This window comes from Vipera berus, assembly GCF_964194415.1.
Source record: "Vipera berus genome assembly, chromosome: 3".
In the NCBI taxonomy this organism is placed as follows: Eukaryota; Metazoa; Chordata; class Lepidosauria; order Squamata; family Viperidae; genus Vipera; species Vipera berus.
Window position 1 is genome coordinate 33860560 of NC_138204.1, and position 18517 is coordinate 33879076.

Sequence of the window (18517 nt, forward strand, 5' to 3'; positions counted from 1 at the left end):
AGGCATGTCAAACTCGCAATGTCACCTGATGTTGCGCAATGTATTGCGACTTTTCCCCCATTGCTGGCAATGGGGTGGGCTCAGTTTTGTCGTGATGCATCCTGTCTGCGGGCCGGCAGTTTGACATTCCTGTAATAGATTGATAAATAAGTAACTGGAGTTCTTGTTCCTCACTGGGCTAGGTTGTTTGTTTGCGACATGATGTTGCCCAACTAGGTAATATTCTTGCACTATTTGGAAATCAAAATTTGCAGGCAAGCAACTAAACTCAGGAGCAGCAAGAACTCCACAGTTCAATCCTGAGCAACAGACATTCCCTTCTATTGAAATAAATGAATTACATGTCTATTTCACTTTTATTATACTTTAAATAAGCTTTTATTTTTACTAATAAAAGTATATTACAAGTAAATAGACCAATTACTATGATGGAAAGATTTAAGAAAATTCTTTAAACATGCAATTTTATTTTTCATAAAGGAAAGAGCTGTTTAATTTCTTCTAGAAGTATTTTTCTCATATGACTAACTTGTTATTTTGTCCTATTTTTTATTCAGTTCCAACTGTTTATTTTTTTGTAGACCTTCTCATAATCTTCACCTTGAAAGTGTTCTGTTTGGGTTCAATTTTCTTACATAGTCTGTGCTGAATTTTGAATATGTTTCCATCTTCCTGATTAAATGTTTAAAATGCTACATTGTTTTTAGTCTCATTTTTTTATCCTATATTTCTTTATCCAAAAACTTAATTGATGAGGCCCTCAGTCTAGTTTAGTACCAGTTTGGTTGGGAGAGAGAATGAAGTTCTTAATTCATATCATTAAAGGCAGATCAAATTATTACTTCTGCATCCTTAAATTCATGTTTACTGGTTTTTAAAAAAATGCCAGACTACATTTTCTTAAAAATATGAAATGGAAAACATAAATAAATCTATTAATAATGTGGTATTAATCTTTCCAAAATTTCAGTTCTTATTTACATGGGTGATGGCTGAGAGTGACAGTTGTGACACCATGAATGTATAATGTTTTGAATATGTTAGATTCAATCTATACTAGTCTTAATTGCTACATATGTGGTATATTAATGCTTGTTGTTAGCTGCGAAGTCGTGTCCGACCCATCGCGACCCTATGGACAATGTTCCTCCAGGCCTTCCTGTCCTCTACCATCTTCTGGAGTCCATCTAAGCTCACGCCTACTGCTTCAGTGACTCCATCCAGCCACCTCATTCTCTGTCGTCCCCTTCTTCTAGTGCCCTCAACCTTTCCCAGCATGAGGCTCTTCTCCAGTGAGTCCTTCCTTCTCATTAGGTGGCCAAAGTATTTGAGTTTTAGCTTCAGGATCTGGCCTTCTAAAGAGCAGTCAGGGTTGATCTCCTCTAGGACTGACCGGTTTGATCGCCTTGCAGTCCAAGGAACTCGCAGGAGTCTTCTCCAGCACCATAGTTCAAAGGCTTCAATTCTTTGGCGCTCAGCCTTTCTTATGGTCCAGCTTTCACTGCCATACATTGCAACTGGGAAGACCATAGCCTTGACTATACGCACTTTTGTTGACAGGGTGATGTCTCTGCTTTTTAGTGTGCTGTCTAGATTTGCCATGGCTTTCCTCCCCAGGAGCAAGCGTCTTTTAATTTCTTGGCTACAGTCCCCATCTGCAGTGATCTTGGAGCCCAGGAAAATAAAATCTGTCACTACCTCCATTTCTTCCCCATCTATTTGCCAGGAATTGAGAGGGCCAGATGCCATGATCTTGGTTTTCTTAATGTTTAGTTTCAACCCAAGTTTTGCACTCTCCTTCTTCACCCGCAACAAGAGGCTCTTTAGTTCTTCTTCACTTTCTGCCATTAGAGTGGTATCATCTGCATATTTTAGGTTGTTGATGTTTCTTCCGGCAATCTTAATTCCAACTTTTGATTCATCTAGCCCTGCCTTTCTCATGATGTGCTCTGCATATAAGTTAAATAGGCAAGGCGACAGTATACAGCCTTGCCGGACTCCTTTCCCAATTTTGAACCAATCAGTGGTTCCGTGTCCAGTTCTCACTGTTGCTTCTTGACCCGCATATAGATTTCTCAAGAGACAAATAAGATGGTCTGGTATGCCCATCTCTTTAAGGACTTGCCAGAGTTTGTTATGATCCACACAATCAAATATTAATGCTACTTCACGGAAAAGGATGACAAATCTAGTTCTTAGTTACCTATATTTTAAATACACACCCCCCCAGGCTACAACTTTAAAGTTTTGTTCAGTGATTTCATTGGCATGTTAGGTGCTAGTATAGTGTAAGAAATAAAACCTCTCTTTAGCAAAAATAAGAATATTGATTATTATGTTTTACAGCAACAGAAGCTATGAATCATGGACATTACATAACTTTGCAAAGGTGTACCCAAGAGCACCGTTCTGATGCAATCAAAGCTTTCTATCCTATCTAGCCCTAATTTTGTTCATTTAACCCCTGCTCATCTTGCTTCATAAGAATTAGTTTAGGAGGGTAGTGACTGGCAGTTCCAGAAATGGTGAACCTTAGTATCAGGGTGGTGCTGCAGCCTTGAAGGAAGTTGGTCTACCAGCTCCTGAAGAAAACCTCTTGAATCCAGAGGATTTTATCAACTATTATCTAATTACAAACATTCCTTTTATGCATGAAGTCCTTGAAAGGGTAGAAGCTCTGCAGCTGCAAAAATGGAAAGCATTGATTATCTTGTCCCTTTCAGTATGAGTTCAGACCTGATTTGAGGATAGAATCAGCCATAGCCAAATTGATCTCTTGCAGGAGTGAGAAAGAAGCAGTGTGATTATCGATCCTGTTTGATCTCTCAGCAGGCAGTCTCAAAGAATAGTACTATTGACTCTGAACTCTGGCAACTATTCTGCGAGATGCCGTAATGCATTATTTTATGCCCAGTGGTATTTAACATTTGTAGAAAATTGCCGGAGGCATCACCAGGACTTTTGAAGCTGGGTGTCATCAATGTATACATGACACTGGGATCTGCTTCTCCATAACAACTTAATCAGGATAAGCTATATATGTTCTGAACCAGAATATTACCTACCACAATAGATAGATGAAGGCCAGTACCGTGAAGTAAGACTAAATTTCAGCAAAACATTGTGGGTGAGTTCCCAGGTTTGAGAATAAAAGAATGTATCTGCTCTAAATGGGCTGCTCTGACTCAGAAGAAACAAATTCATTGTTAAAGGTGCTCCTAGAATTAAATCATTGGAGTCCCAAGTGATCCCTGAAGCTAGGATTTACTGTTGCCTGCTTCAACTGGTAGGTAACTATGCTATTTCCTGGACAGGAACAGCCTATTTACACTTGTGATGGAATGTGCACCTGGAAAATCAGTGGATAAGAGTTTTGGAACACAGAGTTTCCTAGAGAATGGCCCAGATTAAGAGACTGAGCAGTCCTAAACTGGAGAGGGGAGTGGGTTCAGGGTAGCTACACTATAGAATCTCTCAGGATATATCTAGTGGGTTAGTTTAAGCTTTAAGATTTTATCCACTAGATATAAGCAAATAAATGCTTGGACTCAATTGGATTTTGCTGTGTCATCTTTGGATTGGGCCTGACAACAGTAGTCCATTTGCTGGTAACTTCATATGGAGATTACTGCAATATATTCTGTTTGTATTTGTTCTTGAAAATGCAAGATGGTACAGAATGTAGAAACCAGGTTATTGAGTGGTTTGAACCACTCAGTTATTTGTTGAAGGAAGTGCACTGGATATCAATTTGATATGAAGCCAGATTCAGAAATTTGGATATAAAGCTCTAAACATCTGAAAACCAGGATCTGTCTTTGTATTATTTACCTGATTACTTATTGAGATCATCAAGTTAGGTGCTACAATATGTACTGAATGCTGCTGAATCCTGGTGGCTGCTTGCAGGTGGCTTTTCCCTCTGAAAGCACCCATATTTTGAAATGTGTTCTCCTGTACTTTGGGAAACACCTACTTTTAGGTGCCTGTTGAAAACTTGTTTCTTCACCCTTCCCAGCATGGAAGAATTAATTTAAATATAATGATTGATTGGAAAAGCTGGCATGCTGCCAAACAGGGGTGTCAAAACTGCCAGCCCGTGGGCCAGACGAATCATCTGGAAGCCGCGCCCGCCCCATTGCCGGCAATAGCAAAACAGTCGTCCGGAGTTTGACATGTCTGCTACAAAACAATACCTTTCATTGTTAAAAATACCTCTAGGCTATATACAGGCCCATTGGCATTCCAAAAGGATAAAAATGGTTAGTGCTGTGACCTACTATACCCATCTGTTAAGAAAGAAGGGCAGGCAAATAAACGTCCGAGTTGCAAAACCCAGATGCTCCTTAGATAGCAGCAACAAGCTAGAGTTTATTGAACTTCTTTGCAACTATTTAGTGTCATCTTGACTTTAGGAGCCAAGGCATGGTATCCTTTTAGAAAGCAATATGGGTAGAATGCAATAGCTTCACCAATTCGCGTCCTGAAAATGGTTTTTTTATTAGCTCATTTTGGCAACCATTTTATGAATAAGTAAACTCCCCACATGGTAAAGTAACCATTTTCTGAGATTGCCTACAAACTCTATTTCATACTTCAGATAAATTCATCAGCCCAGAAAAAATATTATGATCCAGACCTACTGGGCTAGATGGGTAAAATCTAACTTGAAAGCCCCACACTAAAGACTTCATCCAGTCTCATTCTATTTTTAATACTTTTCATTTGCCTGCTCAGTGTTGGAAATATCAGTCCGAGAAAAAGGAATAGTTGGACAAGAGACCTCGTCAGTCAGCCTGATGCTGGGCTTCTGCATTTGCAAAGAGAGCACATACAGTTGCCTTGGAAACAACAGTCAACTATATTTACCAGTTATGGTGAACAAAACCTGAAGCTCTCTGGATACTGCTCTTTTTAGCATCATACGGGTAGCTTATTTCTTGAATTATCCCAGCTGTTAGCTTTGTGATATTAAACTCATAAAGAAATGAGTTAGAGACAAGGGAATCTAATTAACACAAACATTTAAAAATAGGATGGGGAGGGGAAAAGTATATACAGAAGGGTTCATTTCTGACATAGGGGTCTCCTGGGCATTTATTATCAAGAGATAGAGCTGTAAAAAGTCCCCTCACAAAAAGTGATAGATAATACTTTAGATAATTCAGGCAGTAATGAGTTTTAATGAGCAAAACTGGATACTGCCCCAATTCATGCTGTGCTGTTTCATTGTGGTGGGGGGGGGAGCTGTCAGGACCCACCTCAATCCACATCTTAGGAAATAAGAACTCTTGGATGCAAGTTTAGTCCAAAAGGAAAATGTTTACTAGGAAGGAATCGATTGTGGGAATACAAGACGGAATCTGAGAAAAGTTACATTTCAATCCTATATAAACCATTCCCATTCCAGTCCCTCCCCTCATCCATTTGGTCAGGCTGTCGTCAGTTGCTAGGTGTCAGGTCCTTCCATGGGAAAGGGAACTCTCCTTGGTTTTATGGTTATTGCTTCCCTTTTTCAGTTGTAAATGAAGACACAAACCAGATCTGTCTGTCCCCCTCCCTTCCCCCGTTAAAACATCCCCTGTTGTTTGAAAATCGCTTTAGTAACCATCCTCTTCCCCCCCCTCGGAGAGATGGCAGAATCCCCAGTAATAGCACGTTGTATACGTTTCCAGCCAGATCACTCAAGGCATGGAAGTCAAACGAGCTGCCCAGCTAAAGCAGGCAAGCAAACACTTGCATGGGGCAGCAGAGATAGAAAACACATACCTTAGAAGAAATTCCTTTCTTACCAAAATCTCTAGTACTAAAAGGTGAAATTAGATCAGCACTCCAGCCATTACATGGAAGTCTACTGTTACTTACAAAGCTGGAAACATGTAATTTTCTTTTTAAATGAATTGAAAAAAGACTCACCTAATGACTATTAACCTTGTGGTTCTGAAGGTTTTTTTCAATCTTAAACAATTTTTAAAAATCTCTAAAGTGACTAAAAAGATGAGATTTGATTAAAATCCAAGTCTTAGCAAACCTGCATAATTAGCTCAGGGCATGATGAAACTTGCAACTCACCGCTGATTGGAAATAGCTGTAAAATGTTTGTTTCAGCTGTCTCACAAAAAAACAGCTATCTAGGCCAGAGGTCCCCAACCTATGGGCTGCTGCCCACTACAGGGCTGTGGCCTCTTGGCCATCTGGCAGCGTGAGTGGCTGGCCAGTGCACGCATGCATGTGCGCACACTGCTGTTGCACCAGCACTAGCCAAGTTGTAAGCCTCTCGCCGGCGCTAGCCAAGCCGTGAGCCTCTCGCCGGTGCTAGCCAAGCCGTGAGCCGCAAGCCTCTCACTGGTGCTAGCCAAGCCATGAGGCTCTCGCTGGTGCTAGGTGAGCCATGAGCCTCTTGCCGGCAGTAGGTGTGCTGCGAGCCTCTTGCAGTCGCTAGGCATGTTGCGAGCCTCTCGCCAGTGCTAAGTGAGCTGCGAGGCTCTCACTGGTGCTAGCCAAGCTGCGCACCAGTGCTAGCAGCCCCATATGTGGAGCTCGCTTGCTCACAGCCCCGTTTGTGTGCACACAGCCACATTTACGTGTGTGTGCATGTGCACATAAAAGTGCCTGTCCCTCCCTTTCCCACTGGGCCGCCAACCCAGAAAGGTTGGTGAGCCCTGATCTAGAGTACATAAGAGTAATCAAGAACCAAGAAGAAACCAAGAATTAGATTTGGAAGGTCATGAATTAAGGTTTGGATCGCATGGTTATTTATGGTATGATAAAGTTAAAGTTAATGTTGATTTTAATAATCACTTTGTTAGACGTGCCATACTAAGAGTATGGAATAAATATAAAATAAGATTCTCCACCAAGTTGCGTCTTTGGGTGTCCCCACAGTAAGCTTTTTTTCTTTTCTTTTTTTTTAAAGAAAAGAGATTGTTGCAAAGCCGGACTGGTGGACTTATGCTAAAATAATACTCTTCAACTCTGGTGACCCTACTCTCAAATCAAGGGAAGATTTAGAATCGGAGGGTTATTCCTGTCATTGGTTTACATATCAACAACTGAAAGAAATATTCAAATTAGATAAAAAGAGTTATATGTTTGATTTTGTTAAAAATGAATTTGAAACATTGTGTGGCAATGATGAACATATTTCTAAGGCTTATAAAATACTATTGAAGTTGAATTTGGAAATGAACATGTAAAAAGCATTGTATGATACAATGGGCATGGAACTTGTATATAATGTGATGCTGGAACAATGGGAGAATATGTGGATGAAAAGCTTAAAAATTATACTGAATTACAATTTAAAAGAAAACTTTTATTAGGTAATGTATCACTGGTATTTAACACCAGACAAGTTATCTAGAATGTTGCCTATTTCTAATATAAAACTTTCTAAAAGAATCAACAACATCTTCGTGTCTAGCAAAAAATGATTTACTAATTTTACTGCTCTAGTTTTAAAAGTGAAGAATAATTTTAAAAATGTGAATTTAATTTGTCAATAATAAATTAACTTTATTAAAATATATTGAAGATATTTTTTGGGCTTTTATTTTATGTTCCTGCTGTAATCCTAAATTTATATAAACTAACCTAGTTCAAAGGATGAAATCCAGTAGAAGAAAAACTAACAATACAAAATTTTGAATATCTCAGCTTTGTTGGCCTTAAATCAACTTGTAAACATTTTCACAGCAATAAAATAAGTGAATCATATATAATTATTCTTTTTATCTCTCTTAGCTGTTACTAAACACATTACTTAACCTTGAATAGTAAGAAAGTTAAATTGCATTACACTACTGCTATTTTTGTATAATGCTGTCTTACAGAAAATATGAAGCATGGAATATCTAAGTATTTGTCTGATTTAAATGTTTAGCATCTTCTTCCAAAAATATCATTTGATGTTTATGATTCAGCCAGACATACATTCATCTTTGTCGAAAGAGGAAGAGGTTACTATTTCTAGAGGCTTCAACATAGCCTCTAACTATTTGAGAATCCATAGTCTATAGTTTATAATATTTTTTTTTAATCTGGGATCATTTCCTGCATTGTAAACCTTTTTGTTTTGCTTTTAGGAGGAGTACTTTGCTATTCAACAGTGAATCTCATTGATTTCAGTAAATATGGATGAATTGCAAGATGTCCAGTTAACAGAAATTAAACCTCTCTTAAATAATAAGGTAAAGAAAGTTGTGTTTGAGCATGAGAAAACTCTTAACGATTTTATACTATATGCTAACTATGTGTAGGAGGAATATATATTACAGTTTTCCCCTGTTCCCCTGAAACAAATTCTAGGTTTCGGGTTTCATGGAGCAAGCTCTTAATCTTTGCTGTTGCTCACTGAAGTGCCATAAATATCGATTTCAAATAGTCTTGTGGCATTTCAAAGCAAACAGATCTATTATGGTTAAGCTTTTGTTGATTGAAGTCTACTTGAAAACATCAAAGGCATAATAATTGTTATAAAAATATTTATAAATGTTCAGGCATGTTTTTTAGTGAAATCTTCAAAGCTAAAGGGGAAAACTCCAGTGGACAGGAGGCTGCAGAGCTTTATTGCCCACATAGTTATCTTTTTAAATGTATTTGTATCCCACCTTTATTATTTCACATACATCTCAAGGCAGTGAACATACGCAGCACATCTTCCTTCTGTTGTTTTCCCCACAACAACAACCCTGTGTGGTGGGTTGGAGTGAGAGAGAATGACTGTCTCAAAGTCATCCAGATGATTTTTTCTTGCCTAGAGGGTCTCTTGAACTCACAGCCTCCCGTATTCTAGCCCAGTGCCTTAACCACTTGACCAACTGGCTCTCATGACCTTCCAGTTGGTACCGTAAACAGAGTATATTGTGCAGTGATCTTGGAATATATTTATACAACATATTCATTTCTGCTTTGCATTATGCAGAGTTACAGATACATAGATACGCCAAAACAAAGGCTTTTATTTTGTTTTGTTTTTAAACTGTTGATTAGATTAACTGCTCTCCATAGACAGCATAGAAGGAATGTTTCTAAGTAAACAAATTAGAAGGCTAAATTAACTTCAACAGTACTGTTTTATCTTTAACTTTGATGAAGTTTCTTTAACTAAAAATTTAAAATTAGTACACTTTCAAGGGGGTATGCCCATGTATATTAAGTTTTGTGTTTGTGAATAATTGATTTTTTTAAAAAAAAAATCTGGAGTGAAAGGAAGTGTATCTGCCAAAAGGGAGGGAATGGTTTCACGTGCACAACCTAATCCCACGCATGCTCATCTGCCATTTGCGTGGCCCGTTCCCAATGGGCCACAGACCAGTAGCATTCCAGTGATAATTCTTGGAAACATTTTGCATGCAAAGCAACCATCATTCAGCAGTAGTCCCATTGTTGTAATGTTTGCATACTTTTAGCATATATAATTTTGATGAGTCTTTCAAAATACAATTGAAAATAAAAACTTTAATTTATAGCCATGAGATTATCTTAAAATTTGGAAGTATTTATTCCTTGAGAATGCATTGTGTTGTTAGAAATCCTGGCATTTTCATCATGATATGGAATAGATTGATTTCTAGGATAGAAGGCTGGTGGGGTAGGGGTGGGGGAATTGTTACTATTCTGTATTTTTATTGCAATTTAATACAGGAAGCTTCAGCTCCGTACTTATAATTTAGTTTTAACTAAGGTGTTGGAATAAGTTTATGGTTTGTTGATCAATGGACCATTCTTATATTGACAGAATTCAGCTCGAAACTTCCAGGACTTTGACTGTCAAGTAAGTATTCATACTGGAATGTTTCTGCTTTGTCAGTCTTTCCTATTTTTAAGATAAATTTTTGAGATGAAATTGAGAAAGCTGTAGGCCACTGCTTCTCATATATTCATTTTTAGTTATCTGCATATTGAAAAAATGTATTTGTCTACCACTAAGCTACAAGAGTCTGGTTTGGAGATGATTGTTTCCCATCAACCCATGAACCATTGCTACAGTTATACAAAGTCTTTCTCAGATGCAAATATACATTTCTGTTAAGGCTGTTTTCCCACCTCTCAGTATGGCCATATCACATTTTGGACTTTTTTCCTATCTCCTAATCTTTCAAATCAACTTCCCCCTCAGATCACATTTGGAGTCTGATTTTATCAGGTTTAAAAAGCTTAAAAACTGCCTTTTATAAAAGTGGAAGAACCATTATTTTTAATTATAATATCTGTTACCAGTTTGGATAGTGCTATGATTTAGGAAGGAAGAAAGGACACTTATTTATGCCACAGGTAGTCATTGACTTAATATGCATAATAATAAATAATAATAATAATAATAATAATAATAATAATAATAACAACAACAACAACAACAACAATAACAACAACAACAACAACAACAACAACAACAACAATAATAATAATAATAATAATAATAATAATAATAATAATAATAATAATAAAGTTGGAAGGGACCTTGGAGGTCATCTAGTCCAACCCCCTGCTCAGGCAGGAAACCTTATACCATTTCAGGCAAATGGCTGTCCAGTCTCTTCTTAAAAACCTCCAGTGTTGGAGCATTCACCACCTCTGGAGGCAGGTTGTTCCACTGGTTAATTATTCTAACTGTCAAGAAGTTTCTCCTTAGTTCTAGGTTGCTTCTCTCCTGGACTAGTTTCCATCTGTTGCTTCTTGTCCTGCTTTCAGGTGCTTTGGAGAATAGCTTGACTCCCTCTTCTTTGTGGTAGCCCCTGAGATATTGGAACACTGCTATCATGTCACCCCTCACCCTTCTCTTCATTAAACTACACATACCCAATTCCAGCAACCGTTCCCTATATACATATACATATATATATATAGAGAGAGAGAGAGAGAGAAAGAGATAAAATTAACAGGGCTTATCGCTTAGAGACGTGGCTCAGTGGGTTAGGATGCTGAGCTTGTCGATCAGATGGTCGGCAGTTTGGCGGGTCGAATCCCGAGTGCCACATAACAGTGAGCACCTGTTACTCGTCCCAACGAGTAACCTAGCAGTTCGAAAGCACGTAAAAATGCAAGTAGAAAAATAGGGACCACTAAGGTGGGAAGGTAACAGTGTTCCGTGCGCCTTTGGTGTCTAGTCATGCCGGCCACATGACCACGGAGACGTCCTCAGACAAGTGCTGGCTCTTCAGCTTTGAAATGGAGATGAGCACTGGCCCCTAGAGTCGGAAATGACTAGCACGCATGTGCGGGGGAACCTTTACCTTTACCTTTTATCGCTTAGTTGGCTATGACAAAGGTATGTCGAGGGTAAAGAAGGTACACAGGGATGTGCAAATGTTATGTAAGGAAAGATGTCTGTTACATATGGAAATCATGACCTAATAGTCATCGGTTGTCTAGTAATCCATCTAAAAATGGATATAAAAAATATGGAGCCTAAGCAAAGTCATTCTGTTGGTTGAACAACATTCTGTATTCACATGCTAGAATAAGTTCAGACAAAAATCCTGATTGGATTCTGCTCTTTGGCACATCTTGAGTTGTTGGAGTCATTGTGTACATAATTGGCTTACATTTCACAAAGTAATCACTCTAGATTTACACTTTCATCTATTTATATAGAATACCATAGAAACCAGCATTGCTTGCATAGACTCTCTTGCTGTTCTATTAATACTTTTGCTCTGTTGATTTTGAATAATTTAATTTACTGTGCTGGTTTATATTTGAGCAATTAGCTTAGCATGATTTTTACTTCACAACGTAGTTTTGCATTTGGACTATTTATTCAGAATCTAAGGAAAATATACATCTATAAAAGACTAAAGCCACGTATTAGATAGAATCTTGCTCCTGTTTGTCAGAATTTTTCAAATCTTAACAACTGCTATAGGTGAGAAGGACTTCTATGTGGTTCAGACACAAAGCATTTAGAATGTTAGTGATCATATGCAGCCAGAAAGTGTCCATTGTATGGAAGTATTGTAGATTAAAAATATTTCAAAAATATTCCAAAATTTTGGCTCAATAAGCAATTACATGGAAGGATTTCTTGTGATTGTAGCATATACTGTAGGCTAGATCTAAGTTGGACAAAACAGAGTTAATGAGATTCAGTATAATCAATTATATATTCAGTATAATCTATTTTTTATAATACAAGCACAAACTCTTTGTGAAGATTCTTTAACATGTTAGAGTTGTAGTATACTCTAAAGAGAGCATCAAAGCATGCCCATTACAGTAATATTTTCTCTATCTTTTTTTTTTACGGCTTACTGTTTAGAGCGAGCCCTATAACATTTGAAAGCATTTTGAATTTCAGTTGGACTATATGTTACTGCCCTGTTTTCAGTTGTTCATATTCGGATTCAAGCTAAAAACTTCAATGTATAGCTGCTTTCCCCCCAAAAAAATAATTCCTATAAGAAAACCCAAGCTTAAAACCTATATATTTTCACGTAAGATGTCTTAGTACCTTTCTCTTCTCAATCAATAAATGGATCCCATGAAAGAACTAAATCTGTAGAAAAAAATGTGTGAATCCTGCTGGGTGTATATATTACACTTGAATATATTAGGAAAGCGCATATGCACTATTCTTTTCACATTTCGTTAATGAAAACTGAAAGAGTACATAAATGAACCTTTCCTGTTTTAACATCCTCTCTATAAAATTCCTTTCTCTGAGCAGTTCTTAAAATATAAAATTCACAATTTGATGAGAACTTTGTAAAAAGATGATTTCTAGGATCATTGTTTTCTGATTAGGAGGCTTTTCCTGCAGATTAATAATATCCTTTTTCTTCCCAGGTTTTTTCAGTTTTTGAGCTATTTACTGGGGACTATGTCATGTTTTCTCTGTAGAAGGTTATTCCTCTTTAATCTCAAAATTGACATTTTGTTCTGTAGGAGCATGATATAGAGACAGCTTATGGAGTTGTCCATGTCACTATGCGGGGCACTTCAAAAGGCAATCGTCCCGTCATCCTAACATATCATGATATTGGCCTCAACCGTGAGTCCTTTTTTTTCCATGGTATTTTCATATGCTGACTCACTGTATTGTATTCATATTTTCAGAAATAGAAGTGTTTGATGCAGAAACAGTTCTTTTAATTGACCATAACTAGAAAACAATCACGAACCTTGCCGTTTAACTTGTAGTTACTTTTTATCGAAGTAAGAATCAGGAACTGGAGTGGTGCTTTCACGGTCATTTTGTGGGTTTGTCCTACAGATAAGTCCTGCTTCAACACTTTCTTCAATTTTGAAGACATGCAGGAAATCACACAACACTTTGCTGTATGCCATGTTGATGCACCTGGACAACAAGAGGGGGCTCCTCCTTTCCCTTCTGGGTAAGTATAATATTCCTTTGATCCAGAACGTTTAAAATTGAAATAGGTAGGGGAATAGCCAGATTTCCAATATTGGCTTACTGTATGTAAAGAGATACAGTACTGATTTGGGAGACATAGAAATACAAGTAGGAATGATGCATGGGTAATGTATGTAGATATATTACCTGGAAGGACAAGCCTTTTGTGACCCCTTTAGGCCCCTGAGTTGAAAGCATTTTGATCACTACAAATCCGTACTCTGATTAAACATGTCCTAGATTAGAATCTGTTACTATGGTACTTGCTAGCCTTGGAATAAAGTCCTTTTATGTCAACTTCATCTTTTCTGATTTCAGATACCAGTATCCTACTACTGATGAACTCGCCGAAATGCTTCCTGCTGTTCTTACGCACCTGAGGCAAGTATGCAGAATAACCCTGACTTTCCTTTATTAACAATCACAGATGCTAAATAGCCTTTCTTTGATGTTTGTCCAGAGGAGAAAGAACAGCTGTTGTCATATTGCAATAAAGCCAGTGGTTGTAAAGTTTATTCAGGAGCCATCTGTAGAATCTTATTTCTTACCATAAATCATATAAAGGAAAATTGTATAAGTAGTATGATATTAAGTTTCCATAAATTTGATGGGTTCCTGCTAATAGAAAGGATACTAAAGGATTCTCTTCATTTTCAACTTTTTTTCAGCCTAAAAAGTGTAATTGGAATAGGAGTTGGAGCTGGTGCCTATATTCTCAGCAAGTTTGCGGTAAATAGCATTTGTTTGTGCTCATTTCTTTGTTTCAGCTAATTAAGTCTGTTTAGGCTCTAGATGTCCATGTAGAATCCAAACATAGGAGTGATACATGTAGTAGTGAGCAGAACGTTTTGCCAATAGTGGCAAAAACAGACTCATTCTTTAGAGGTATAAATGCCCTAAAATGATGAATAAATTTGAGGCAGTTAATTCAAGATTATGGTTATCATGCTATTGTAAAAAACAAATAGTGCATCATCATCATCTCATAAAAAAGAGTATGTTTACTTTTGAAAACTAAACTTGCCAGCCTTGCCTTGTGTTCTAAGTTACATTCCCTAACACTATGACTAAAATTACGTTTTAGTCATTCCTTTTTATTTATAGTTTATATTTCATTATTAGATTATTTTGGACAACTCATGGCGGCAAACATAATGATTCCCACAATAAACTGTTTATTTCCTATGTTTATATATTTTTGATATTTTTATTATACTGTCAAAATAAAAATAAACCAGAATGCAGCATAAATAGTCAGAAAAATAAAACTTTAATATTTTCCATTCTGTTTTCAGTTGAATCATCCAGACTTGGTAGAAGGCTTAGTGCTAATTAATATTGATCCATGCGCAAAAGGTTGGATAGATTGGGCAGCATCCAAGGTAGGATGGAACTCTCTGTTTTGTGACCAGGGTGATAATATTGTCCTGGATGACTAGAAATTCAAAAAACCACTGAATAAGTATTTGTTTTGGACTATCACTTTTTTTCTTTTCCAAACCCAAAGGAAGGTGAAAGAATAGAGAAGTGGCTTTATTTATTTGACATACTGAAATGTATTTTGATACATTTTGTGTAGCTGTGTTCTAGAGTTTCTCTCAGCCATAAACCTGGCCTTGGGTCAAACAATGCACGATTTAGAGAAAATACCTGCATGTATTTCTAATACTAGAATTACAGATGGATGAAGCAAGCATGTGAAAAAACCAGATGTGTTAATATAGAACTGAGCAGTGCCAATATATAATTTTGTTTTGGTTTGTTTATTTTTCAGTTTTCTGGATGGACAAGTAACCTTGTGGATATTGTTTTAGCTCACCATTTTGGCCATGTAAGTTAATTATTTATTTATTTATTTATTTAATAAAATTTTTATACCGCCCTTCTCCCGAAGGACTCAGGGCGGTGAACAGGGCATATCTTAAAACTACAAAAGTACAAAAGTTAAAAAAAGAATTAAATTATTGCCCACAATAAAAACAATAAAAATATATATATAAATATTAAAACCCTAAGTAATTCCCCATCAGGCCAGGCCAGCTTGTTCAAATAAATGGGTCTTTAACCCGCGCCGGAAGGAGCGGAGATCCGGTGCCATCCGGAGCTCAACCGGCAGCTGATTCCACAAAGCCGGAGCGCCCACAGAGAAAGCCCTCCCCCTTCTATTACAAGTTTTAATATTGAAAATGCCAATATATATAAAATTAACCTTACATATACTAATAAACTGTTCTTGTTCCTAGCTTAGGAATTGTTTATAAAAATGCTTATGCTTTCATAATTTTAAGTTTTATTCCTGAGATAGGTGTGACAGAAGACTGATAGATAGTAAGTATAAACTGGAACTCAGAACATCTGCTGTTATATAATTTTTACCTGCTTGTAGTCTGCAGTGTACATTACCTTCTTACTTTTTACAAGATAACTGAAGTGTGCTTACTTTTTTTATAATATAATTAACCAGACAATTAATTATAATATTTGTCATTCCTCAGGAAGAACTGCAGGCTAATTTGGAGCTAATTCAGACATACAGACTTCACATTGCGCAAGACATCAATCAGGAAAACCTTCAGCTCTTTGTTACCTCCTATAACAGGTAATGTGTCTATTTTGGATCCACACTGAAAAAAACTCTTATTTTTTCCACCCTAGTTTTGAAAGTATAAATTTATTTATTTATTTATAATGAGACTTGTATGCCGCCCTATCTCCCGAAGGACTCAGAGCGGCTAACAACAATAAAATACAATAAATACAAATATTAAAAAAGAATTAAATTATGTCGAAGTCCCACTAAAATCAATAAAAACATTTAAAATCATAATTAAAACCCCATTATCATCAGTCCAGGTCGGCCTGTTGGAAAAGATACGTCTTAAGGTCACGACGAAAGGACCAAAGGTCTGGGGCCATCCGGAGCTTTAAGCCAGACATGTCAAATGCGTGACATCACGTGATGTCGCGCAACGTATCGGGATGGTTTTGCCATTGCCGGCAATAGGGTGGGCGCAGCTTCCGCATGACACATCCAGCCCGTGGGCCAGCAGTTTGACACCCCTACTTTAAGCAGTAGATGAAGAACATTCTCAAATCAGTATATTTAAAGTGTTCCATAATATTTAGCTTTAATTTCAACTGTAGAGAGCCTGCAAGATAGTTTAGGGCAGGGGCTCCCAACCTTTTCTATACCCCACGCCCCTAGAGCGTTTCTGATATATACTTGCACCCTTTACAAAAGTTCGAAGTAACAGCAACAAATTATGCACATGCACTATAATTTTGAAAACCCAAGTTTTCACACACACCCAGGGGGTGCGAGCACCTCCGGTTGGGAAACCCTGATTTAGGGGAAGGAATCTTTTTTTTTTTTTGTCTTAGTTTTTCAGTTTTATTACCATTATAGTCAGTAATGTAGATTTTTTTCCCCACAACAAAACCTCTTCTAATTATTTCTTCATATTTTTCTACTTTAAGAAAGAAGCAGCACATGAGTATCCCTTTAGAAACAGAATATTTAAAAAGGGCCCCCTCATAAAGCTAAACGTGCATTCCAAATCAGATGTGATGCAAGAGATGCATGACCTGTTCTCTCAATAGCTTATCTTCATTTCAGAAGTGTGTGTGAGTGTGTGTTTGAAATATCTGTTATTTTAACATACGTGGTCCAGTGGTTTTTAAGAACTAGCTTAAAAAAATTAGAAATTATTGGGACATCTGATTCTATGTAGCCCACATTATATGTTATTTAACAAGGGTAATAAGCATATATCAGTTCATTCTTCGAACATTCATAGCCATAGTTTGAGACTAGATCCGTTTAACTACCAGTTCTGACAAAACTAATACTGAAATTAGATGGTTTTAGCCCCATATTTTTATTACCAAGGTTCAGTACTTCAATAGTTTCATATTTTTGCCCATGATAATTAGTCATACTCTATTGACCCAAGATTTCGGTCTTAGTCTGTACTTCCCTGACTTCAATTGCTTACTTGCTTGTTTGTTTATTTATAAAGCTTCTGTATCACTTCAATCACAATAGACTAAACAGGTCTGTCTTTACCTTCAAGTCGTAGAGATCTGGATATTGAAAGACCAATCTTGGGTATGAATGAAGAAGCAGCAAAAACACTCAAGTAAGATGCTTTGGCTGTCTTTCAACCATATTGCTTGAAACTGAGTGGATTTTTTGTGGGGGGGCAGCTATATTTCCTTTGGTTGGAAAAGTTACCTCCCTTCCCTCACTTTTTCTAGTGCTTTTGATAGATGTAGTAGCAAGCGTTTATGTATATTTTATATATTGCATATAAAATTATTTATATTACATATGCACACACATGTGCACTACAGACACATGCAAAATATTTTAAAAAACTCCTTTTTGTGGGCTGAGTTTTTAGCTTTCATAAGCCTTCAGCTGAAGGTATATTGCAGAGTTGATCTTTGCCCTGAAACTGTCTGTATGAATTCATCATGCTGAGTATATTCCTGTAGCGTGGCAGAGACTCTTGTAACAGAGAGGTGGGAAACGGACTAGTCACTAGAAAGTAACAGAAACATTGAGCTCTCCAAGTACCTACAGAAGTTTATTCTTCCTAGTCCCTTGAACATTCAGAAAAAAAGGACTGAAAACAAAACAAGACTCTTTGGGGCCTCAGCAGTCCAAATTTAGAAATCAGAGTAATGCTCAAAACATGGTATCTAACCAGGAAAGTAAATGGATCTGGTGGCAGCAGTGGTTTGAAGCCTGTTTTGCTTTCATACCAGTAGTCTTAAGTAAGTTTTCCAGCTTCGTCTGTGAGCCTATAAACTTTAATAGGGTCCCTTCCTTTACTCAGAGTAAGACTTATCAGCATGAGGAACCTGCTCTTTTCTGTGCCAGAGTAATGAGCTGAATCCCAGCCAAGCAATATGGGGGGGGGGGAGTTTGTTTGCCTCATGAGGTAATCCAGCAGGTGTTTTCTCTGTAGACTTCTCTTTGTTGTCTTCTAACACACACACCTGCCTTTTATTCAGAGCAGCCTTTATGTTTAGCAGGCACCGAGTTGTCAGGCATTCAAACTGTGGTACACTGGCTTACTTATAGGAAGGCTTGTATTTTCCCTTCATTATACCCAGTGCTGCTGCCCCTCAAACATTTTGACAGCTAGAAGTGGTGCT

At 37.3% G+C, this 18517-nt stretch overlaps 1 protein-coding gene across 5 annotated transcripts in view; it reads left to right on the forward strand.

Annotated features, from left to right (window-relative positions):
- Positions 1 to 18517, forward strand: part of NDRG3 (NDRG family member 3) — a 39953-nt gene that overhangs the window by 10597 nt on the left and 10839 nt on the right. For all 5 annotated transcript variants that reach the window (XM_081323387.1, XM_081323384.1, XM_081323383.1 and 2 more), the window contains exons 2-11: positions 8085 to 8189; positions 9740 to 9775; positions 12886 to 12991; positions 13214 to 13334; positions 13673 to 13735; positions 14023 to 14083; positions 14650 to 14736; positions 15129 to 15185; positions 15850 to 15953; positions 17428 to 17493. In XM_081323387.1, coding sequence (XP_081179513.1) covers positions 8133 to 8189; positions 9740 to 9775; positions 12886 to 12991; positions 13214 to 13334; positions 13673 to 13735; positions 14023 to 14083; positions 14650 to 14736; positions 15129 to 15185; positions 15850 to 15953; positions 17428 to 17493 — 758 coding nt within the window. In that variant the 5' untranslated portion in view covers positions 8085 to 8132. The remainder of the gene's footprint in view (positions 1 to 8084; positions 8190 to 9739; positions 9776 to 12885; positions 12992 to 13213; positions 13335 to 13672; positions 13736 to 14022; positions 14084 to 14649; positions 14737 to 15128; positions 15186 to 15849; positions 15954 to 17427; positions 17494 to 18517) is intronic.